We start from the raw sequence: 25,710 nt of genomic DNA on the forward strand, positions 1-25,710 counted from the left end.
GTAAATTGAAAAAAATAATTACAAGACCATCATTTTTTTAGATATTACAGATTTATTAACAATTCGTTTTTTGATTTTTTTTTCCTAATTAAATTTTTCCCTCGTTTATTTTTTTTTAGAACGACCTAAAGAGTGACAAAATTTGGCGGCTCATCAAGCACTCGATGGATGCTTTTGACTATTCGTCACCAATCGCTGTGCTCGGGAGTTTGGATCACGATAAAACAGTTGGATGAACTTTTCGGAGTATGAATTACATTTCTCACTAATTTATTGCTGATCAATTTAATTTTACACGTGTAAAATATTAAAAAGCGGCATTAGTAGAATGATTAAATGAATATTGTCTTTTGTTTATAGTTAATAACATTATAAATTTAGATGATAAATAAGATGGTGACTTAATAATAATAAAAAAACAACATTTTTGATCGAGTAACTGGTTTATAAGAAATAAAAAAAACGATACGATTGAATGAAAATAAATAAATGAGTTATTTTACAAAATATACGAAATAACGATCAAATAAAAAACAGTTTTTTTTTTAATGTAAAAGAAAAATTTATCGAGCTTACTATATCATCTAGGATTTAATTCATACAGACTAAAACTAAATTTCTTGGCGATTAATAAAGCTATGAAACTGTATGCATTTAATTCGTTAAAAATAGCTTGAAAATTAAGCTTCTTTTTTTTCAATTTTTAAAGAAATAGTATAGTATGCTACGTGCATTAAATTTTATGTGCCTCGCGTGACGAATGTATAAAAATATTATTTGCCATCCACCAAAATCAATCTCGTTCTCTTTACGTCACTACATTAATGTTGCGACTCACGTAAAAAATAATACTAAAAATTTTTTTTTATAAAAAGCAGATCAAGTATACATGTTTTTTTGTTGCCATGTACATTATTGTATAAGAAAAAAAAAAAGAAAAAAAAAGAAGCAAAACGGCCAAAGCATCAAAGGTTAAAGCATATTAAGCCTCAGCACGGTACTACGGAGAATTTGTTTTTCTGCTTAATAAATTGATTGATAAATTTTTCTTTGAACAAACGGCACTAAAATTACTAGAAAACCGTGGCAACTGTACGTTATTATTATTTTTTTTAAAGACTCAATTATGGAAGAATAATCATCTTGTTTAAAAAATGAACAATTATTGATTGAAACAAATTCATGGGCAATTAATCTTTTTTTCTATGGATTTACAATAAAGTCATGTAGACAAGAAGTCAGTGAGTCAGTTAACTTTGTTCAAAAAATGGCTAATAAAGCGGTGGCATCAAAATAAGCCATTAAGAAACACGTAATTTGTAATTTTAAATAAATGACACTTTTTTTATAATTATATAAATACTTTTGATAATAAATATTAGTGTATTAAATCGAATAAACTTATCAATAAACTAAATTAAGAAAAAAGCGATATTGACTATTATAGTACGTAAAGAATACGTAACTTATCACTATATGATCGCTTTTTTACTTACGGCATCAATTGATTCACTCATGCAAGACAACATTACCTATTGATAGAATAATATCTGAAAACAGCTGAGCTCAATATGTATCAGTCAAGATTAGCTACACATGCAAAAGAGAAATAAGCCAGAAAGGAGAAGAAGAAAGAGGTGTTATCGCATTTTATAACTCACAACTCGCAAAAATCGATACAAAAGACGTCTGATGGGAGCGAATCAGACCTCATACGATTTAAAAAATATAAAGTATGGCTGTTCTTTTTCGCATCAAACATAGATAAACCAGCCTTTTGTTTTTTAAATCTATCGGTAGAAAAAAAGTGCTCCTGCTTCGTTGCACATCATCATTTTTTAGCCAATGGCTATCCAATTTAATTTTCCGACAAAAATTTTTTTTTTTTTTTCATCATCTTTATCACAATCCTTTTATCTGGCTAGATTATCACTGTTTAGCAAACATCTACATGTTAATTCATTCATATGCACGAACTTTGAATTTTGCGCGATTCCTTTTTTTCTTCTTTAATTTTCTTAAAAACAAGGTCATCTCAACTACAGACTCCTCAATATAATATACATGAATATGAGTAAGAAGTTGAAAAGATTGACGAATCTTCGTGTATTTTCTTGCGGATACAATAGTTAGTACCTCACGCAGCTATAGGGTTAAGACGTAAAAAATGTCTCAAATGTGCACATTGCCATGAACATGAGAATAATCGTTTTTTTTTTGCCAGTTTTCCTGGCATGGACACGATTTAAAGTGTAGCTTCGGGCGGAAGGTTGACTGATTGTGCAGATATACAGACATTTTTCACTTTTAGCCCCCTAGCATGTTACATAGTTATTGCATCTTTGCATCCATTACCTTATTTTCAATCAAAACTTATCTTATACATACAGCTGCTATGAAACTATGAAAAATCTATTTGTTCTACTGCATCAATTAAACTTTAAATTGCACAGTTAAATCGTTGAATGTCTATGGAACAGCATTATAAATTTTAAATTTCAAATATATTTTATAAACTTACCTCTATACGCGATGCGCAAAATAGATTTTTCACTCATTCAAAGAGCCGCTATTACTTTTAAACTCTAAAAACTCAAGTCTTTTACAGTAAGTTAGAACACATGTGTGCTTACAAAGAGAAAAGCTAATCTGTTTTCTCAGCAGCATTTGTTGATGATTATTTTTCATCAAAATTTTCATCGATTGATGACTTATCTTTATGAATGTCAGGAAGCAAAATTTTAATAGCGTCGTTGTCACCGTTGTCTTTGGTAGAATTACCCTCAGGTATAACTGCTGCCTCGTTACTGCCACTCATTTTCACCTGCTTTTCCTCTGCTTGATCAACTACTTCGTACACGGCACTACGTTTATCACAGATTTCCTCCAATTTTTCACAATTTTCTTTGGTTACGTCCACTGGATCGGATTGAGCTGTAAAATTTTTTTGAATATCGTTTGGAGAGTAGGTTTCTCCAACCGTGTTGTTTATGTCACACTGAGCTTTGTCGGAATCAAATACTAGGCCACTGTCATCGGCAGATCGATTTTGAGAGTTGTCAAACTCACTAGTATTGCTTGTTCCCAATCCACAATCCGCATCTGCAATTCCACTGTCATTCAAGAATGTGTTTTGCACAGCATCTAAATCGGACGATTCTATTGCTTTCGATTCCGCTGGCTCACTACTACTGTCCAAGTCAGAGTTCATCTGCTGAGATTCAACACCTAATTTTTGTTCACACACATTACTCATTCTTTCTTCCTCTTCAGACTTACCGGAAGATAAAGCGTGAGTTTTGTTCTCAGATTCAGTAGCTTTAATTTCATCGACTGGGTCGGATTTTTCTTCACATTCATTAATTTCTTGAGAAATTAAAGAGTGAAGTTCTTCACGTGGGACGACTGGTTCTGTGTTTTCTTCAACACTAACGATTTCATTTTGGTTTTCTGACAGAGTACCCTCATTTATAACTAGTTCGTGTGACTCTTCTTCACTTATCTGTTCAGGTTTGGTCACTACTGTATCGTCGGACGAACTAATTTCCATTTCTTTCTCATCAATGCTTTTATCATTTTTACCTTGACAAGCCACACCATCTTGATTAGTTTCAACAGTTTCACAAATTTCACGGATTTCTTCAATATTTTGAGTGCTACTATCAGTTTCAGAATCGACTCCATCACTTTCGTTGATTTGATTAACCTTATCATTATTAACTTCAACATTGCAATTTTCAACATAATTATTGCACATACTTTGATCAACAGGTTTAACAATTTGGATACAATCATCTGAACTCTTAGATTTATCAGTTAATTCAACATTGAATTGGTTACATTCATCAGCAATTATTTCATTATCATCATCAATAATAGGTTTTTGCTCAGCAACATTTTCACTATTAAACGATTTACTAGGAATATATTCAGAAGGTATCGCGTTATCAGAGCTATTAGGAACACTTTGCGCCGTTTCTGTAACTGGTTTTTGAGTTACCCGTCTTTGCACTCGTGGAGGCTTAGGGGTATGATGATTTGGCCTCTGATCTTTAGGCTCGTTTTTCGGGGAATTCAAGCTTTTCATTGGATTCTTGGGATGGGTGGATTGATCTTCACCTCGGAGTTCTTTTCTTTGTAGATAGGGAGATTTTGTGTTACCTTCTTTTTTTTGCTGCATGAAAGGACTCTTTGGAGTTGTTTTTTGTGATGGTCCAACTGTAGTAAAACTCATTGCTGCTGTTTTATCGTCAAAAGACTTTGGTCGAGGAACATTTTTAGGCTCATGAAGACTCATATCGGCGTCGGATTGGCTGCTGTAAGTAACACGGCTCTTTTGACGGGGACCAACTCTACCAGTTCCTGCGATGCTAGGTGAACTCACTGAAAAAAAAAAAAATTATATTCAAAAGTCTTAAAAATTATAAACAATTAATTGTAAAAAAATTGTTTTAGTAACCTTTAACGCTCATAACTGGACCCTTCACTTGATTAATAGGATTTGCTGATACTTTGACACTTTGATCAGTAGCAGAGCCTATCATTTTATCATCAGAAAGAGAGAATGTACTGTCAGGTTGTCTTTTGTATTCGTACGATTGATTGTAATCATGATATGGACGACGATGATCTTGATTACCATGATTCTTTTGCAAGCCGTGATTTCTACCTCCACCATGTCCTCGAATTGAGTAATCATCTTAAAATGAACGGTTGTAAAAAAATAAGTTTGCCAGCAAAATTCTATGATTACTGAAAAATGATTTACAGCTGAAAATTTTATGAAACTTACTTTCGTAATAATTATTCCTTCTATCGTAATCTTTACGATTGGAGTCTACTTTTTGCACAGTTTCTGATGCTTTTTCAACATTTACCTATAAAAAAAATTAGGTTCATGAGAGTACAGCCAAAGAAAAAATTTAATTTGATTGCAGATACCTTATTAACATCCCACTCCCTCCGCCAGTTGCCTTCAGCTGTTTTCTGCCTGTTGATACGTGCTTCATCAATCCTATCGCGTTCCGCTCTCCATGCTTCGTATTCAGGTAAAGATTCACTTTTACTGTGAAAAGCATGTGGACCACGATTATCCTGAAAAACAAAGAAATTGCAGTTAAAAACTATGACTACGTAATTAGGAGATGGATAAAACTAGTGTATTTTTACTTTGAAAAATGGTTGATTTCCATTTCCTGCACCATTGCCACCACCTCTTCGTCTGGTAGATCCACGAGGTGTTTTATTTCTAGATTTGTTTTTATCATCTTCATTTTTACCTTCATCTGCTCCACGAGTTTCCCTTTCTGAATCTGCTAAAAAATTATACTTTGGGTCTGGTGGAGGTCCTTTGCCCTAAAGAATTCCATTCGACAGTTCATTAATTTTTTTGGCACATGGTCAAAATCAACACTCTTACCTGAGGAAATTTATGATCTTTCTTGGATGGTCTATCTGGAACTGCCACATGATGTTGGGGAGCTTGTCTGTCACTGTGATCCTTACTGGGTTTCAGTTTCTGAGAACTTTTTGGTGCAACTGAGAACTCAGGAGGTTCTTTTCTTTCCGGCCAGTCGTCCGACGGAACTAACTGAACTAGAGCATTTAATTTTGCCGCATTTTTCTTATCAGCTTCTACTTCCTATTAAAAACACCAGTACATGTTAATAGCAAATGCAATGTATCTATCTAACTGTTTATGAAATGGTGATTTGCAAGAGGATTAAAAGGTTTTAAAAGCGTGTATGTTACCTCGTATCTCTGCCGAATTTTCTCATTTTGCAATCTGATTTTCTCAATCTTTTCCTCCAGAGCACTGGAAGCCATCTGAAAATTTTGATATTTCGTACTCTAAAACCATCAGTCTAAAGAACGTAGGGCTAAAAATTAATTGAATTGCGTGTGTTTACAGTAATTAGGGCATACACAAATCAATCTGTGAGATAGACATAAGTCTATTGACTTATTAATTGTACCTCTACTGTGGTAATTGCCTGGTACTGTACAACATAAAGTTGGTAGCTTCGTTCACATACCCTAAGCAAGAAATCAGTAGACAGGAGACAGAAGCAATGTATAATATAATAGATACTTGGTAAGTAAGTGGCGAAAGTGACAAAACGGTATTTGGTCGGCCTAATACTGAGACTAACGGTATAACGTAACGTGTGCTAGTAAATATAGATGACCAGAACATCGAACAAGCCAGATGAGCAATGATCGAACAAAAAAGGAAAAAAAAAAAAAAAAAAACATATTTTGTTGAAAGCGCATCGATATTTAAATAAGACAGGGGGTCAGCGATTAATTGAAAAAAATAAATAGTTGGCTAAATATAGCTTTTGGTCATCAAATGACTGCCGGTCGTCTCACACATGCACACTTGTACGCCCTAATTTCGCAACAATATCTAACTTGTTGTTCTGAATTTCAATAAGCGTTTTTGCTATAAAACTTATGCATCATAGAACTTTTTAAGGGAAACATAACTTGACACAGATTATGTGCTGCTGCTAATGTACTCTCCTAACCTTGTTTACGAAAACTCATCACTCTTGGACTGACCTTTTAAGATATCCTGTGTTTATTTTTGTGTAACAGCCAGGCAACCATGCAAGTAGGTATATATCTCAGGAACTTTACGCGTGTTATATATATACAAACGGGAGATACGGAGGAGGATGCGTCATATCCATCTCCCGTCTTCGAATTTTGTATATATACATAAGTATAGAGAAAGGAGATGTCGAAGAGCAAGTGAGAGCGCGCGTCGGAATCTCTCTTTTATTTATTATACTTGCATGCGCGGATGCGCGAGAGCTGCAGTCTGCGCGCGGACCTTTCGCTCGGACGAGCACTATGTTTTTGCGCGTTTAATTAAGTGCAGAGTGCCAACTTTTACTCTTGGGGCTTGTTTGCTTCTGGTTTTCACGGTAATATGTTTATTTCTGGGTTTTTTTTTTTTTTTTTTTTTTTTTTAAATTGTCAGAACAGTTATTTTTTGTGTCGTTTTGCAGTATGTTTTTTCTAGTGTACAACATGTACATACTTGCAAATTGTACCCGAAAATGTGTAGTGCAATATTTTAATACAAGTACCTCCACTGCTAAAAATAATCAGCTGATTTTTCAGCTGATTTCTGATGCCAAATCGTCAGCTGATTTTTTGACAGTGTGAAAAAATACAAGTCTCGAGGGAAAATTTTTCTTTTGGCCATCATCAAAACTATGCATTCTGGGACTTATACTATAAAATGAGATAGGTGACACGTGAGTTTTAAAAATTTTTCGATAGCCGAAATTACAAGTTCCGTGCGCTGAAAAAGTATAAGTCCCGTCAGTGTGACAATATACAAGTCCCGATGAAAAATTTTTTTTTTGCCATCATCCAAACAATGCGTTTTGGGACTTTCACAGTAAAATGAGATGGGTGAAAATTGAGAGGTCTAAAAAATTTTTATCTCTCACTTTCTATTGTGGATATCCCAAAATACAGACTTGATGCTCCTAAATGTATATTTTTTTTCTTTGGAACTTGTATTTTTTGGCACTGAAGAGACTTAAACTTTTTTTAGCACACGAAACTTGTAATTTTTGCTATCGAAAATTTTCCAAACCTCTCAATTTTCACCTATTTTATTTGACTGTAAATGCCCCAAAACGCATTGTTTTGATGGACAAAAAAAATGTTTCCGTCAGACTTGTCTTCACGATGGTGCCGTATCAAAGCGACACGGGACCCTGTGGTTTTCTAATTTTCGATTAGCGTATTATTTGCAACATAAAATATGTTGTACTGGCACTTGATTATAATATCATTGCATTTACATACAAATAAACAAGCTAATAAAGTCAGAGTAAGAGTTAAAAAAAAATTTTTTTTTGACGCAATAAGGTTCTGAAAATGGCATGTACGCTCCTACTCAAGCGGACGTTGCCGCCGATTTCTGCATGTACCTATATATATATATATATATATATATATATATATATATATATATATATATATATATACAATCGTCGAGCGTCGTCTGCCGCACGAACGTAACCCCTTCACTTTTGTTTTTATTATCCGATGTATCTCTTATCAGTCAGTGAAATAGTTTCTTTGAAAAGAAATAGTACTACAAATGGCCATATTATTAAATTAAACATTATGTTGCATGAGATTTCAATTATCTTATTTACATAATTACTTACTTTTATTATTTATGAGTTATCAATATATTCAGAACTAAATATTGATGTGATTCTTATTATGATTACCTTATGTACGTTTCAAGCACAAAAATAAACTCTAATTTTCATTTTCAACAAATATTAATCATAAAATAATTTTACTGATGGTCTTATTGCCATATTAGTAAGTGAGTCATTTTAAATTTGCGCGCGCGATCCGAGCGTCTGCTCGTTTACACGGCAGACATTTCGCTCTCGCTGATCAATAACTGATTACGTTTACGATTAAATATCGTATACTATTTCCCTGATTAGCCCAAACTTTTATTATATTATTAGAAAGCTGAAAAGTTCTTCTTTCACTCCAAACTTTTTCTATTACGATCTTAAGTCTACTTTACGAGATATTACATGATATCGTAGTATGGAAAAGTAACCTACATAAGAATACATGTTAAAAGTGCATTTTTTGACTGACTTGTTTTCAAAAATTTGCCTGATAAAGGGACTTGAAATTTTAAGAGAAGATGCATGCCTTATAACTTTAATAACAATCCCTCCAAGTTTCCCTGTAAGTTTAAGTAAATGGGTTAGGTGAAACATAACCTTTAGCAGATTTTTCTTCACTTATTAATTTATTTCTTATCTCACAGACATTCTCGAGATGTTTCATAAAATTAAATAAGATCATTAGCCATTTTTGAAATACACAAAAAAAATATCGTCAAAAGTTTACCATTATTTTGTGGAATATACGCAATTGAAACCCAGAAAAATACATTTCTCCGTAAGGATCCAGTATGAAAACAGTGAATATCAAAATTTTGCTTTCTAAAAACCCTAGCCTTACAAAAATTTAACCGAGTTCTTAATAGGCAATAATTTAGCTGTGTGGTCAGTTTCATGAAGATCTCATCACTATTTTTGTTTGGGATATAACTACCTTAAACCTTTTTCAGCGTACGGAACTTGTAATTTTGGTTATCGAAAAATTTTCAATACTTTTTCAGCGTACGGAACTTGTAACTTTGGCTATCGAAATATTTTCAATACTTTTTCAGCGCACGGAACTTGTAATTTTGGCTATCGAAAAATTTTCAATACTTTTTCAGCGCACGGAACTTGCAATTTTGGCTATAAAAAAATTTTTAAAACTCACAAGTGTCACCTATCTCATTTTATTGTATAAGTCCCAGAATGTATAGTTATGATGATGGCCAAAAAAAAATTTTTCCTCGGGACTTGTATTTTTTCACACTGATGGGACTTGTATTTTTTCGCACAATCAAAAAATCAGCTGACGATTTGGCATCAGAAATCAGCTGATTTATTAGCTGACAAATCAGCTAATTTTTTTTAGCAGTGTCATACTTACACATTTTTTGTTGTGTATGCAGTGGCTCCATTTCTCAAGACGCTATTACGATTAGGAGTACAGGATATTAATATCTGTAGCTGTTTGTTTGTTTGTTTTGCACACAAAATTTTAGTCATCATTATTTTTTACAAATTTAAACCTTTTGGTTATCAGTTAAAATAAGATTTTTAACTTATTGTGGTAAAATCAATGTATGAAGAAAATTTTTGCTATAAAACAAAAGTCTTTTCGCTCTCGTATAAATTATATTTTGTCGTGTTAAAATTTATTAGTACATATTGTTACGTGGGATTCTCGGTGTGGGAATAAATAGAAGCGTGACTTGTTGTTACTTATACTTTATTAGAGTTAAGTACTTATCATTGAGGGAAGTTGTGCGTGTATTATCGCCTCGCGGACTTCGTCCTTACCCTCTCGCGTCTCCAGCTGATCTTCTCGTCCCTTCTCTCTACCTTTCCTATCACCTCTCTTCTCTATTCCCCTACCTTTCAGGCCCAAGCCATTAGAGGCGCACGCACGAATAGCTATATTCTATCGTACGTAACAATATTATACAGAGAATGACAATTTTTTGAGTAGCTATGAAAGCTTTGCAGCAAAGACGAGTAGGTCAGAAAAATATGAATGATGATTTTTAGTTTTTACGTAATTAATGAATTATTTGTGTACTTAGGTCACCAATTGGGTGGCATTAGATACGACAATATCTTCGGCTGTTACAAGGCGCGCAAGTCAGGCGGTTTTAAAAATCTCTTCATTTTCCTCTTTGTTTATAGAGTAGATGCGGATTGCCAACGGCGTTTGAGTACTTCCTTGTATCTCTTCGATCTTCGCATAAAAAGACGTGTATAGTTTTCAGCACAATGTTGTCGACCATTTAAATTTTCCAGGATAATATTTGTTCATGCACAGTATCGCTCCTGTAGTTGAGAGTTTTTTTTCAGATAAATTGTGCAAGTACATTTTTTACAACTCTTATGGATCTCTCGTTTTTTAGGAATAATCATTTTTTTCTGCTTAAAACTACTATATTATCTGAGTAAAATAGATAAAATTTTTAGTCCAACGCTCGCTTGATAAGGCATTTTTTTCTTATTGTCCATATAATATCTCGTATAGCTGTGATGTTTGTTCAGAGGAAAATAAGCTATGTTTGTATGGATGTGCTGTTTGAGAAATTTCGCGAAATATTTCAACTTAGGATATACTGCAGAAAGAGGAAAAAAAATTTTAGACAGATTTTTTGGAATACAGGTTTTTATTTCCCACGATTCTCTATAAATGTGGAAAAAACCATAAACTTTAATTTAAAAACGTTTAATATATTTTTTTGGCCCTATTTAGCTTTTTAATGAGTTTTTGGGTTTATACAATTAAAAAAAAAATTTTTTAAGCTAAAATAAGTAGAAGATATGAACTATGTTTACGTACGAATGATTATTTTTTTGCAAGTCCTATGTTGTATTGAAAATAATCAGGTGGAAAAATATACTGATAAAAATTATTTTAACAAATCATACTACAGTGCAAATCATACCAATATCCCAAAAATTTTATTTGATATCAAAATATATTGAAAACTTGACAAAGTTTAAAAGACTCATCTGCTGACTTTAATACAAATTTTTTTTATCAAAGGTTTGTGTGAAAAAATATAGGGAAGTTCATATGCAACTAAAGTTTTTTGTGTGTCGATTTTCTTGAAAAAAAATTTTTTGTTATCTTTAGATTTCATTAAGTACATACAAGCTTTGTATCATAATTTAAAATCGGCATGATATGCCCGAGTCCCCTTGCTAATCCAAGTATTGAATACTTTTTTTATAAACGTCTGTACAAAAACATTGACAGTTACATATTACAGCAAGATATTGTCTATTTTTAACTCCAAGTCTGAAATTATTGCACGTTACAGCTCATTGTCGCGTTGCGTTATGGTAAAAAAATCGATATCTCTCAACTTTCCTTCCACGAAGACGCACGTGATCTCTGTTGAAGTATATAAAACGTAAGTAGTGGCGATTGTTGCTACTTTCACCAATACGTGAGGTACGTTGATTCGTGCCTGGATGTATATCAATGGTTCTACAAAAAATTTTTGTTCGGAATTTCCGGTGACTGAAAAAAAAAAAAAAAACGATGTCCAGGCATATGTTTTCTTCTATATGCGCTTTCAAAAATATTAGACAATTATATAAGTTAATACAAAAATACCCTTTTCGTACTTTTACTGTAAGTATACGGAGGAAAGGTCAAACTTTTGATTTTATTCGAATTCAAAAGTTAAGCGATTTTAAATAGTTTTTCTTCTTATTTCAAGCAAGAAATATTATTGTAAGATTATTTTCTTTAAAATATTCAAAGGGTTTTGTAACAGTTGAACTTAAATAAAAAAAATAAATAAATAAATAAATAAATAATAGATAATGACTAAAAAACTGGCACTACTGAAAAACACTATATATTTTTAAAAATTTGAACTCAACAATTGTACATGGAGAAATCCGAAAAAGACATTAACAAAAATTTTGTCAAATGTTATACTCTAAGTTTGTGAAGTGCTAAAATTCCTGGAGTTTATTTTTTTTTTTTTTACAAGCCCTAAGGTGGGTGTTTTATGTACAATCACCTTATAATATTCGCATAGCAGGATATACAGTGATTCGTATACGTAAATTAATAAATACCAGCTACTCGAACATCGAATTCTTTCGTACCTACAAAATCGACTCTGACGCGATTACTAACAGTTTTGTACGGATTTTTTACAATTATATCACGAAACATTCATGTGCTGGAAAAAAGCATACATAAACATAATTGGAACCTTTTTGAGAAGTGTTTTTAAATTTTTGTGCTGATGAGTGTTTTGAAATTTTTTTTTTTTTATTATTTCAGTTATGCAAAAGAGACTTTTTGTGAGTTCGTTAACCAATACCTGTTGACTGCTTTTACGTGCTTAACTAATTTCGTTGAATTAAACTTCTTATTAAACCATTTGAAAAAATTTTACCAAATTATTTCATATAAAGCCTCAGAAATAATATGAGATAAAGTAAAACGTGAAAATTTATATATCTTTTAAAATTGCGTGTGTGCTCGATAACAATGAGCGATCGTAATACTCGATTGCGCTGTTTTGAGTGGTTCAACGAAAAATTTAATGATTAGAAAAAAAGGCATTCCTCGGACAATTTGGACGCTCAAAAAATTAATTCCAAAAGTGTGATATTATACTTATTATAAAAATTAAAAGTAAAGTCGAAATGATTTTACACATACATATTATGCATCTATATTAAATTTATTCAGTGTGACGTTTTATAAGATAAACAAATGTTAATGTAATGTAAAGTTAACCATAATCTATATTGGCTCAATGTATAACCGCAGTATTCATTTATTTCAAAAAGTTGTATGGACACGTAATGGTTTATTCGCATACGATTATTTCTATTTAATAAATGCTTCACTCATGTTCTACAACGTAACTGAAACATAAAATAATGGTCTAGAAGGTCTGTGTTCACAACCAAAAATTTTTTTTAGTACACCACCGATCAGATTATGGGAAAGTTAATTTGTCGATTTTGAAGTACTCTACAATATTTATGTCCAAAAATTTAATTCCCGACATTTCTGCCAAAAATTTTTTATTCACATTACTTAGAATACAGTACTGGACACCAATATTTCTCGCAAAAAAGTGGATTACAGTGCATTTTTTATAAATAAAATTTATAATTAAGTCATCAACCAACTACTGAAATAATTTTTTTTTGTGTTTCTGACACTCTTGTTTTCTAAATTATAAGTTTAATACTTTTAATTCAATCAATGCATTACATTTTTAGAAACAAAATTAGAATTAAAAATATTCCAATGAACATTCATGCCTGAGTCTACCATTGATTATCGAATCATAAAATCCTGTTAAATATTGAAAAATATGAGTTTTAATGCGGAAAAAAAAACATTGAAGTAATGCACATAACCAAACTGAAACGCAGAAACAGACTCATTTCCTGATTGAGCTTTAGCTTCCCGTTTATTGTTGTTTTACTCAGTCTGTAACCAAAATCTGATAACTTGCACAAGATTGCATAACAAGTATTTTTATTTAGAATTTCAAAGTGTTGTAAAGACAAAGATTCAAGTTTATTGTTAAAGTAAGTACTCACACACAAATTTTTTGAAAAAAATTATATTTACTAGAGAACATAGACTATAAAAAGAGATATATTCTATATTCTCTGTATTTACTATAAATGTACATGTATGCATGGATGAAAATTTACGGATGTAATGAACTGTGTGTATTAATACACGGCAGTACGTAAAAAAAACACAGTTTATACTCAATCAAACGAAAACGCGTGGGAGTGATTGATTGCAAAATCCAAATGTTTCTCTAAAATAGCCTTGGAATTAAAAATTACAAATATGCTTCACTCGTCGAGCGATCGCATGTATGGGGTTACATATGATTGGAGGAGAGTCGAGAGGCTCCGTCGGAGGAGAGAAACCACGATGTAAATAACACCTTGAGCTCAATGTCGCGTAATTTGCCACTGAATCAAATGTCGCGCAGAAAATTATTCGTGGACCACTTTTCGATTATCATGACTTTTTTTTATCTCGCAACATACCGTCCTTTTATATTCTACGTACAAATCTTCTGCGTAATTGGGTTTGACCGCTTTATGTACAATATCTAAAATCTAAAATATAAGCGTGTCACGCATTTTTTTTACGTATCGACAGATAGATAAGAAACAAATTTGCTCAAGTACAGAGTTGAAGATTTTACTACTCGTATCAATAATTCGTGCTTGAAAATGCATGTATGAAACGATTGACGAAAAGAATTCTCGAAATTCTTAAAAGCTTTTATGATTAAACATTCGGGTTGAAGTCTACATTTTTATGTATTTAATTTACGTGACAACATTGCGAAATGCCGTAATAGCTGTAGAAAACAAAATTATAGTCATAAGTTTTGTGCTATAATTGAACACTAGTTATTTGCAATAATTATTATATTACCAAACAGAGCAGTTAGATATTAACTATTCAAAAAGTAATTGGCTTATAAATGAAGCTCTGAAATATTAACTTGAAAGCCAATCACGTTGTACTACACCTGTGTTTTCAACCGAAAAAAGAAGCTGAATTTTGAGTAACGTTATTTATTTTTTGTGTATGATTAAAAAAAAAAAAAAAATACTAATAACAATTACAACAGAACAAAAAATTACAAATCAACACAGAAAAATCCAATGACCCAAAAATAATTCTCATAAACTATTACAAGAGCTTCTTTGTCGCAATTACGTAACGCCGCAGCGCACGATGAATGTGTAGAAGGAGCTTGCGAAGTATAAAATTGTATCTCACTTATAATGATCGGAGCCGACGCAACTTTATAATTACATGGCATATGAATATGTTAAAATAACTGTGAACTTGATATTGAAACGAGCTTTTTTGGGTTTCTTTACCGTGAGAAAATACAACTAATATTTTTGCATACTTTGCTGTATGTGCGTACAAAAATGTTTTATCTTGAAAGATTTGATTATTCAGCATTAATTAAAATATGTTTATCCACTCCATGATTGACAAAAAAATTCGTTTATTAAAAGTATTAAAATTAATGTGTGAAACATATAACTTAAATATTATTTCATTTGAATTTGCACGCCTTATTATTAAAACGAAGAATCTCATTAAAGTGGTTGCTCAATGACTCACGGTCTGGCTGAGACGAGTAATCTACAAAATGTAAACAAGTCAATTTTTTGCATGCAGTTTTTATTCACTTTTCTTAAAAAACTCCACTCCAAGCGTTTGACGCACTCAGTATACGTTCGTATACGTTATCCAACAAGTTCACAAAGGATTGATTATCATAGTTGAAAATATAAAAATAATCCTAATCATGTCCAACTTTGGCTTTTTCCATATAATCGTAATCATCTCGAATCGATGACTTGAAAAAATGATTGCTTCACGAATTTTGTTACTGCGTGGCGAATATTTTTCATTCTTACATTTTTTGAATATTCAATTTTCTAATTTATACATAATAGTAATAAAACATATTTACTGTTCATCAAAATCCTACAGTACAGTATATCATAAACAGCATTTATTTAAATGCTGTTTATTAGACACTCAATTATAGTAATAATAATAATAATAATAATAATAATAATAATAATAATAACAATAATAGTTTTTAAGCTCCTAATTACCTAATTTTAGATAAAGCGCTAGTAGAAAAAAAAAGGTTCAACGTAGAAATTCATGAATGATTCTTGTCATTAAATTTTTAAGAGCTGAAGAGGTTCTTGAGAATCTGCAATGTATTCGTTCAAGTATCCAATTTAAGTTATTTCAAAAAAGTAGAAACTGTTAGTTTGTCACTCGAATCTATGAACTCTCAGAAGTTTCAATGTATTATCTATATAATTTTCAAGCAGCTTATAGCTCAACCAAGACATAAAATGACAGAGTAACCAATTATGAAGAATATATTTTCTATTTCCCAAAAAAATTACAATCTTATTGAGTATTTCTTAAACAGTTGACACGCCAACAATGATTATTCATCAAGTTATTGTAACTCTGGTATATTTAGGTTAATACACAAATGAAAATAGGAAATTACTAAATTTAAAAAAAAACTAAGACTCTAAATATCGGGGGATGATGGTCTATTTTTAAAGTACTATTTATTTTTACTGATAGTCTAAAATCTTTCGTTAAGTTGGGCGAAAAAACTATTCGCGAATCATCAAGTACTATGAGCTACAACTACATCCTTGTATATTTTATGAGTAACGAAAAAAAAACAAAAAAAAACAAAAAAACAATACATGTCAACGATGGCTCTAATAAATCGAAAATATTTCCAAGAAATGCTTTTCTTCTCAATTAATGATTTTTTTGATTTACACCACCAAAAATTGTTTTTTTAGATACCCTTTGCAATTTCGTGTTGAAAGGAGACAGGGCGTTAAGGTAAACCTTATTCAGCGATACTTGACAATTTATTCGCAAACACCATAACAATTTATTGGCAAAAAAGTTTTAACTATACCATTTACTACAGACAAATGATGTTAAAAAAAAAAATAAACAAAAAATAAAAACTGGAAATATTAATTGGCCAACGTGTGTTTATATACGTTTTAAACCTTATATTTTGGAGCGTAAAATGTATAAATGAATTTTCAAGCAGCTCTTACGATGAACCATAAGTTTCTTTGCTGTAAACACTTCCGATATTCGTTTTTTTTTGCGACTGCGTGTGCAAGTAATTGTTTAATCATTGAAACCGCAAACAAAAAATGTTGTGAACTTTATTTCCTCTGAAGCACGTTTCTGCCGTTATATCGGAGTTCAATAATTATTGCGTGCATCTGTTTCTACGGATTTGCGACAGACTCTTACGAAAGCCTAAACGCAAAAGTCTTGCGCAAAGCCGCTCGCAAAAGTTGAGGCAAAATTTTTTGTGTCTGTTAGACTATACACGAGATATTGTTCTAAAAAGGTTCTCTAATAGGATACTGTAGGAGTCGTACCCAAGGAAAGTGATCTCAGTCTCTTTGTATAATGGTATGTACAAAAAAAAACATTACTTTGAAAATGCACTAGAAAAAATTATGGGAACAAAAATGTGCACAATGACCTTGTGGCTTAGAAGCATCAATAAAAGAAGTAATTAGAACTGTCCAATATATTCTATTATTCCTTAATAAGATAAGAATATTATCCATAATATTCTTACTTTGAATTTTGCTCCAAATTTGCGTTTATAGGCTCGAAAAAACCCATTCCACCTGTTGAAAACGTGTTGTTCCGCAAGTAGTCATATGTACAGGTGTTGCAGGAGTCGATGCTTTTGAATCGCAATTGGTAGTTTGAATCTGGTCCACAAATCCCGTGAGGGAGAAAGAGAGAGAGAGTAAGGATTGATCACGTAACTACGAACTTTCTACTACACCCTAACACACTTTACCTGCCGTGAATCTGTAGAAGCGGAAACACGTAAAGCTTGAGTATTATAATTACAAGAAAAAAAACTTTGACATAAGTAGTATACCAATGTGAATGAAAATGTGACACTTTATTGAACTTTTTTGCTGATGAAAAGTTGTATACTCAACACGGAAGAATATGAATAGCTATACGATTAGATACATTCTTCGTTTAATTCTATTTGTAAGTGTATACAAATCGTCGTGTTTATCATCCCCACTGTATATATCCGTCTATACCTGGAAAATCACTTATCTTAGCCCGTCTGTTTTGGAGGTATTTTTCTAACTCTATCGATATCAAATGTACAAGAGTTTATCTTTATAATTTGTTAACGACATTAGCTAATATTTCAAATATGAATGTGCCATCATCGTTATTCTTCAAAAAGTATCAGCTTTTCTCTCACCATACACCAAAACATCAGAGTACACGATCCTAATCCTATACGACCCTATTATTTATGGGGTCTGAGTTATAATTATATAAATATAAAGTTAACGTAATTATTTAAGATTTCTTTGAAAGTGAATCGATTAATCGAGCACTTTGACCTGTGAAAAACCAAAATTTGTTTTCAAAGTTAAATAGTTGTATGATGATAACTGAAACCCTCGGTAAAATTGGGTCATCTACCCTATTATGGACGTCAAGTGTAAAAAAAAGAGCTCTTAGAGTCCGTACAAATATAATATCTATAATCCACTCGAAAGCACACGAAGAAGAATATCTTTCTGTATACATATCAAAGAGACCATCAGCAACATATTATATACACCATTACACTACGTAGTTGTACGTGTACTGTGGGCTGTATTACAACAGTAGTAGCAAAAACAACAACAACAACAACCACTACCGCTGCCACTTTTATCGAGGACGTCAGTCTTCTTTTGGGATTAACCGCGGCGCGAGAGTGAGTCGGTCAGTCGAGCGCGCACCCGCGCGTCTTGCACTTCTACATGCCGCGCCGTGCTGAGCTTCGTGGCTTGATTGTTCATTACGCGTCGAGTGATTTTTTTCTTTGTTAGTGCCCAGAGAAAAACTTCAGGAAAACATGAGCAAGGAGCAGGATAGGAGCGCCGATGGTTCGGGCACCGGTGACACGACCGGCCAAGGAAAACAGCTGTAAGCGCGAGTCTTGTATAGCATAACACACGTGTTGAGGGCGATGAGTATTTTGTTTATTTATTTTTCACGCCGATTCTTCTGTGGATCTTTCAACCGATCTTTCGCGGTGCGCGTTACGTAAAAGCGAGGCTCTTTCTTTTTTGGGCGCGCCGAGTGCGATCGGTTGGCCCGATGTCGTCGAGCTACAAGCGATTTATTACGTTATTGGTGATGGGTGTGTGTCCATTTTGTGCGTTTCATTTTTTTTTTTTTTTTTTTTTGCAATAGCTGTTTTTTTTTTCTTGCGTATCCTTTGGTATGTGCAAATGCGTGTTTTATTTATTTGTTTAATGTTGCTCAGTGACGCATGATATAGTGTCGGGTGTTTTTGTTTTGTGATTCGGTGTATCGGGATATCGGGATCAGCCTCATCGAATTACGTGATCATGTTACTCGTCTTTGATAATTAAATCAGTACAAATGTGTCAGAACTGTGGTAGTTTCCCATTACAGATACTGAAACAATACGCGATTTGTTAAATTTTAATCTAAAGATGTTTATCAAAATTTGTAACTTTCAAAGAGTGCATTTGAAATCACAAAAAAAACGATTATCATGGCTTTGCGATTTTCGATTGAGGCACTTTTTGGAACGTCAATTAGATATTGTTCGAAATGTACAAGCAGTTTGATTCTAGAACTACATGTTGTAATTTTGGAGTTTCCGAAACAATTTTACTAACCAAATAAGCTCTGGATTCTTCAATTTTGTTGTTAATATTGACTCATTCCACGAGCGATACGTGACTTTTTGACACAACAGAACAAAAAAAAAATGGAGTAATTTTTTATAAAAAAAAAACAAAACGTATTATTTATAGTATGGTTTACTACGAAAAGTAATCAATTAAGTAAAAATAATTTTATTTTGAGATTAAACGTTTGTCGAAAGCATTTTTGAAATAAGAGGTTCTTTTACCTAACTTCCGTCCAACGGAAAAAAAGGTATAAGTGACATGAGAGACAAACTGAGAAAATCAAGGAAAACTAAGTGTCTTCAAAAATCAATGGTAATTTGAGTATTGAACCGCGAAAAAACTGTTTTGTATATAAATATGATATAATTATTCTATTTTCCGCAAAAGAAAAACGATTTTTCGATGGAAACTATGAAAATCTGTACTTATCCTTCTAACTCGGCGCAATTTCCTCGTAAAAAAAAGGGTAAGAGCAAAAATACAGATTATTCTATGGGGTTTACCTTTTTTCTACTTTGGAATCCAAGGCGGTGCTCATCGACTTTACAACGTAAAAAAAGGGTAAGTGCAGTTACGATGTCTGCCTAGCGCGATTTCCACGTTTTATGTCACTTACCCTTTTTTTTTTTTTTTTTTTTTTTTTTTTTTTTTTTTTTTTTTGATCGCTGACGAAAATTATTAGCAATTTTTCCAATTTTCGTTAAGTTATTACTAAGTCACGTTATAAGATATTTAATTTGTAGATATGCTATTAACCGCAGAATTTTCTGACGAATCGATTGGTATAAATAACTCATTTTCGACAAAAATGTCACTTATACCTTTTTTTCCGTTGGACGGCAGCTACTTAAGGGTAAGTTACTAACGATCAAATTAAATGATTGAAATAAAAGTAAAAAATTGACACAAACGATCCTGGAAATGATTACAGCTACTTACACAAGCGTACTACATAAGTCTAATTCAAATTATTAGGAACAATTGTTTTCGAAACAAAATAAAAACTCTTTCATGTCTGTTCGAATGATTGTACTTTTTAAAAAAACTGTATTACTTCTTGAAAATTTTAACTACTCCAAGCGGATTTCATGAAAAAAAAAAAAAAAAAAAAAATTGAATTAATACACCTTACAAGCAAGATTATCAGGGTCAATAAACAGATATTCATCTTAAGCCTATTAGGGGTATTTACACAGGTGGGGCAGATTTTATAATCACTATTGATAATCAAAGTAGCAGTCGTAACTGTATGATATGAAAATATCGAATTGATCTGTTCACTTACTCGTCAGTTTCATGTTGCTCTGACGATTGCTTCCTGCTGTTACCTCTTACGTAGATTTTTTTCATATGTAACTCAAAGTATCATTTTTTTCGCATTGTTATTAGCATCAATGGTTGAACTAATTATCCCTTTTAAATAAAGTACAAAAAAATTGAAAGATTATCCGTCAAAGTTGAAGTTAATTAAGCTAATGTGGAATTTGAAAACAATAAGCTAAAAATTGAGACTCAACTTTCAGAAGTGAATTTTATCATATAAATAACGCGACCCGCATGCATGCTACTATATCGTTCGTACAGCTACAAATATTTGAAAAAATGCTGCTAAATACATTTTATAAAATAATGTATAATTTTATTTGAGTGTATTTTGATACTTTATTTATATGAATAATACTATTCAAATTCGTAAGTAATTTCCATGAAAAAAGATTTCGTTTCTTCGTAAAAGCTATTTGTTTTTCGGTACTCACGTATTTTTCTTATTTAAAATACAATAAAAACTATTAAAAAACTGTAACAAATAGGTTTGAAATACTACCAACTTTCTTCAACAATGTCATAACGATTTTAGTTCACATTGATCACAAAAATTTAATTTAATCTTCTTGGAATTATAAAATCCAAGCGAACCGATCGCTTATTCATTTGATTGATAATTTTATACTAGAAGCCAAACATCCAATTTATCTTGGTACTTGCACCAGACTAAGTTAAAATTTTTAAGTCTCCAGGAGATATTGTATTATGATAATATGCTGAAAACAATGATTCAACAGTTTTTTGTTTGATCATATATTTTGTACATCCATCATTGGTTTAAATGCTTTTGAAGCTCTTTCTCATTTACATGAAACAATTTTTTTTTCTTCCATTGTAATATGTGTACTATTCTGAGTCACAAAATTTCATACGCGTACGCGTTGTCAAAGCGACGTACCAGGTACACTATAATTAACCACTTACTCTGAGATTGTGTGACAATTTGATTTTTATGCTCAGCTGAAATTGAATCCACGCAAATCCCAACAATCGCATTTATACGTATTCATCGGTTGTTACTTCAAGCTAGCATATGTTTCGAAAATGCAGGGAAAAATTCTCAAACATCAGGGCGTTATTTTATTTCACTTAAAAATGATTTTTACTCTCAATCCACGTTTAAAACACACGTTTACGCTTGAGATGGGTTGGTTAACTCAGTATCATTGCCCGCATCATTGGGGACAGGAAGGCGTAATTGCTTATCACTGCCAACTGTATGTGATGACTATACGAAACTGTGCGTGTTATTACCTTATTTTATGAAGGCTGTTGCAGAGAAACAAAAAATTTCTGGAACAAACGTTTGGACTCAAATTCATTGATAGCTAGTTTCTTGTAAGCGTTTAATATATATATATATATATATATATTATAGTAACTGAAAACCATTTGTATATAAATTTTTCTTGATGCCTAGTAACTTTTTTAACCAAACAAACATTTTTTCTACAGATGATTTTCAGTTACTATAATATTTTTTCATTTTTCATGAAATATTTTGATAAACGCTTGTACAAAAATATCAGGCGATCCATTTATAAAAGTTTATTTTGGATTTTTGCAACTCCTATACAAATATGATGTAATGAGGGCTTATCACCACGAAAAATATTAGCTATTTGACAATTGTTATTCACTTAAACATTAACAGTTATCTTTATCGTAGATTAAAACAAAACTAATGAGAATTGTTGGTAAAGATTTTGCTTATTGTAATGAAAGCTTTGTATTGGTCAATAAATTAAGTTTTTTTAAAATACGTCAGAAATATTTTTAATTGCGTAAACAATCAAAATGAGTCCTTTGAAAAAAAAATGACACCTCAGGAAATCTTTAACTAAATTTAATTATCTAGGGCTTAAAATTGATATTTTTTTTCCTTATGGACTTAAAAATAAAATACACTTTGTTACTTTATTAAGGTTATTGCAAGAATTTTTCGATTTTCTAAAACCGGTTGTATGTGACATTCGTAGAGAAAAAATTTTTGTTTGATTGACAAAATAATAAGTTGTTTTATCGATGAAAAATCAAGATTTTATTTAAAATCATAACTTGAAAAATTTGCACGATAATTAATGAAAGTTATCTATCGATATTTGCCACGCGGTATAATAATTTCCGTGATAATTTGAAGTCATTTATCCGATTGATATTTTTCAAAATATGTAAAAATTTTTTGTTGTACTTTGTACACACATGGATGTATACCTATAATCAATTACTTAGGCTTCAAAATTTAGTAATCAGAAGTGTAAAAAATTTATCATTCCTTGCAGAGGTGCAAACCTCAACATTTAATATTGTATCTAATTGAAGTTTATACGTTTATTTCTTAACGTTACACAAACGTTTTTTAAAGTTTTTTTTTTTTTTTTTTTTTTTGACAAAATAGTGTTTTTAAAGAATTTATTAACTAACAAATTTAGTGTTCATGTCTAGTTACTTAAAAAATTACAAAAAAAATTTCATATTTAAATGAAGAAATCTTTGCTACAATGAAAATTTGTAGTGAGATCTTTGCAGTAACATTTTTATTAATTACTCACATAAATATCTTTTAAAAATTATATGTTTTCATATTATATTTTCGTTAAATATTATGTAAGTCATGCAAGTAGATATTATACTATGTTAATATATTGTAATTAAATGATTTTTTAAACTTTTTAATTTTATTAAGCTTTTTTATTGCTAAATACTATATTCTTGTACAGCAAAATAATTATTGATAAATCATTGATAAATAATATGAACCAAATAAGTTTTTCTTATCTTAAATTGTACAAAAAACTCATTTCATTCAAAAATACCGCCATATTTCTTCTGCCCGAGAAATTACAAGTTACCCGCGTAATTCAAAGCCTTTGAATGAGAAAGGTGTTTTGTGAGACCATACTTAACAGAATTACCCTTGAATACATACAAAGTTTGTGAATGTCGTTACTATTTTTTTCAATTCATTATCCATAGAATAAAGTAAAAAATTAGTTTTCAAAAATTAACAACTTTTAAAATAGTACACTTGTAGAAGTTATTGTTGAATTTTTATCGTATTTAAGTAATAGTGCAATAATAGTTACACAATTTATTATGCTAATACATAAATAGTATTATTAAATCTTTCTGTATGAATAGAGTTACGTTTCAATTAAAAAATTAAATACTTTAATTTTGTAATATAGTTGCCAAACGTAAGCTTAACGATTTTTACAACAATTTTGGGGAAGCAAAATATTTTTAAAGCGTTAAATACATTTATGTTATTAGAACTAGTACATACCCGTGAATGAATGCCGAAAGTAAATAGCCGAGCTCTGCTCAAATGAACTCTATGTCTATAATGTGTGTGATCAGCTGACACTGACGCTATAACGATGATGCTTAAGTAGGTGATACATGCCTGTATACGTGCATACGTGCTTTGGAAATGTTGTAGCATACAGGCACATTTAATTTATTTATTCACAAAAACTAGTCTCCCAGTCAATTATTGCGAGTTTTTAATAATAAAATGAAGTTCTGCCCAGATAGTTTTTAGCTTTTTAACACGATATGACGAGAAACAATTGGGTAAACAAGATCCCAACTTTTCTAGCTATTTGAGTAGCTGAATTAAAAAGAAAAAACTAGTGAGTAAAAGAACAATTAATAGACTAAACAAATTTTCAAGAAGATTTTGTCATACATAATGGAATTTGTGTTTATTTATAAAAAAATTTGTACTCTTTTCATATCATGATATTTAATAATTATTAGTGTTTGGTTATCTTTTGCGAATAAGTAAGTAATTTCCGAAATGTCGTCGTTTACTGGCTATCATTAATAATAGTAAAAGTAATTAAACTAGCCATAGTTTCCACTCCTACAAAATTTACGAGCAATTGTTTTGGTTATAGAAAAAAATTTTTCAAATTAATGTTCATTTTCAGGTCCAAAAAACAATTAAAAAAGATGAGACGGACAAAGATTAAAATTGGAATTTTCAGTGTTACGGCTTTGGTTTGCTTACTTCTTGGAACTAGTAGCTTGATTTTTTTGGAGTCATTTTTTCAAAATATTATGAAACAGGTAAATATAATGCACTTATAAAACGTTTTTGATTAGGATTTTTAATTTTTTCACACATTATAGTTGCATTGAAAATATTAAAAGATTATTTTATGTGCCTTACATGTAGAATGATATTCTAATTTTTTCAATTCAATTTTAATACTTTTATTGATAGACATTACCCGATGAACTAAATTTAAAGTAGACGATGGACACTAAAAATTTTATTTCTCTTAGTTAAACTAGTGATATCAAATGTAAATATTTTATGAGGACATCTAACATTGAGGTTATGTTTTTAATAGTACGTCTTTTTTAAAATACACTATAGTCAATTTTTCTAAATAGAAATTGTAAAACGTTTAAAAATTAGTAATAATGACTGTCCAAAATGACAAAGATTATTTTATTTTTTTCTGATAGTTTGATAAACTTGATTTTAGAATGCCTCATATTAGAGTTTGTAACACCCTTACTTTCAAGTATATTAATTTATATGGAGTCAAGGGGAACTTTGTTCCAATAAAGTATTTTTTCGTGACACTCCTTGAAGCAAATTTTGCATGAATAATTATTGCTTTTAGTTTGATTCGGTTTACATGTATAACATTTGTTGAGAAGCATTATGTTAAAAAATACAAAATAAAGTTGACAGCATACAAAAAAATGAAATAAAATAGTGAAAATGATACTTTCACTAATGTACTCGTAATTTAACTCATAGACCAGTCAAAGGAATCATGGTATGACAGTTTATAATAAGTAGCTCAATTAATATGAAAAAAGAATAAATTTTTGCATTTTTGGTAAAATTGCTACTTTTTTTTTTACTAGAGTGTAAAGTATGGAATGTACCTTA

At 31.1% G+C, this 25,710-nt stretch overlaps 3 protein-coding genes across 7 annotated transcripts in view; 2 read left to right on the forward strand and 1 right to left on the reverse strand.

Annotated features, from left to right (window-relative positions):
• Positions 1 to 236, forward strand: part of LOC106640537 (cilia- and flagella-associated protein 70) — a 15,606-nt gene extending 15,370 nt beyond the window's left edge. The window contains exon 20 of the mRNA XM_089589966.1: positions 120 to 236. Coding sequence (XP_089446092.1) covers positions 120 to 236 — 117 coding nt within the window. The remainder of the gene's footprint in view (positions 1 to 119) is intronic.
• LOC106640571 (uncharacterized) lies at positions 39 to 17,475 on the reverse strand. Of its 3 annotated transcripts, none has more exons than XM_089594254.1 (8): positions 17,351 to 17,475; positions 5,752 to 5,826; positions 5,420 to 5,641; positions 5,170 to 5,355; positions 4,942 to 5,094; positions 4,793 to 4,877; positions 4,460 to 4,699; positions 39 to 4,383 (listed from the first exon to the last, which is right to left on the reverse strand). In XM_089594254.1, the coding sequence occupies exons 2-8, from the start codon at positions 5,824 to 5,826 to the stop codon at positions 2,678 to 2,680; spliced, it is 2,667 nt and encodes an 888-aa protein (XP_089450380.1). In that variant the 5' UTR covers positions 17,351 to 17,475; the 3' UTR covers positions 39 to 2,677. The 3 variants fall into 3 exon arrangements, with proteins under 3 accessions (XP_089450380.1, XP_014210131.2, XP_089450376.1); XM_014354645.3 differs by lacking the exon at positions 17,351 to 17,475 and adding an exon at positions 6,565 to 6,718; XM_089594250.1 differs by lacking the exon at positions 17,351 to 17,475 and adding an exon at positions 6,531 to 6,570.
• The window catches only part of LOC106642882 (protein croquemort), a 25,193-nt gene continuing 6,340 nt past the window's right edge, over positions 6,858 to 25,710 (forward strand). The window contains exons 1-2 of one of the 3 annotated variants that reach the window (XM_089594263.1): positions 6,858 to 6,932; positions 24,731 to 24,869. In XM_089594263.1, the coding sequence (XP_089450389.1) occupies positions 24,753 to 24,869 (117 nt within the window). In that variant the 5' untranslated portion in view covers positions 6,858 to 6,932; positions 24,731 to 24,752. Of the gene's footprint in view, positions 6,933 to 18,521; positions 18,730 to 24,261; positions 24,431 to 24,730; positions 24,870 to 25,710 lie in introns of those variants that run through there. The other 2 variants (XM_014357795.2, XM_089594267.1) reach the window with 2 other exon arrangements.

This window comes from Copidosoma floridanum, unplaced genomic scaffold (genome assembly GCF_036245765.1).
Source record: "Copidosoma floridanum isolate Cflo_tuat_1 unplaced genomic scaffold, Cflo_Japanese_pri ptg000001l, whole genome shotgun sequence".
Classification (NCBI taxonomy): domain Eukaryota; kingdom Metazoa; phylum Arthropoda; class Insecta; order Hymenoptera; family Encyrtidae; genus Copidosoma; species Copidosoma floridanum.

Bases quoted from the DNA above. Each gene is read 5' to 3' on its own strand.
- LOC106640571 (XM_089594254.1), bottom strand. From the start codon at position 5,826: ATGGCTTCCAGTGCTCTGGAGGAAAAGATTGAGAAAATCAGATTGCAA. The intron at 5,642-5,751 runs GTAACATACACG...TGTTTTTAATAG, and splicing joins AAATTCGGCAGAGATACGAG to GAAGTAGAAGCTGATAAGAA. The intron at 4,700-4,792 runs GTAAGTTTCATA...GTTCATTTTAAG, and splicing joins AAGGAATAATTATTACGAAA to ATGATTACTCAATTCGAGGA.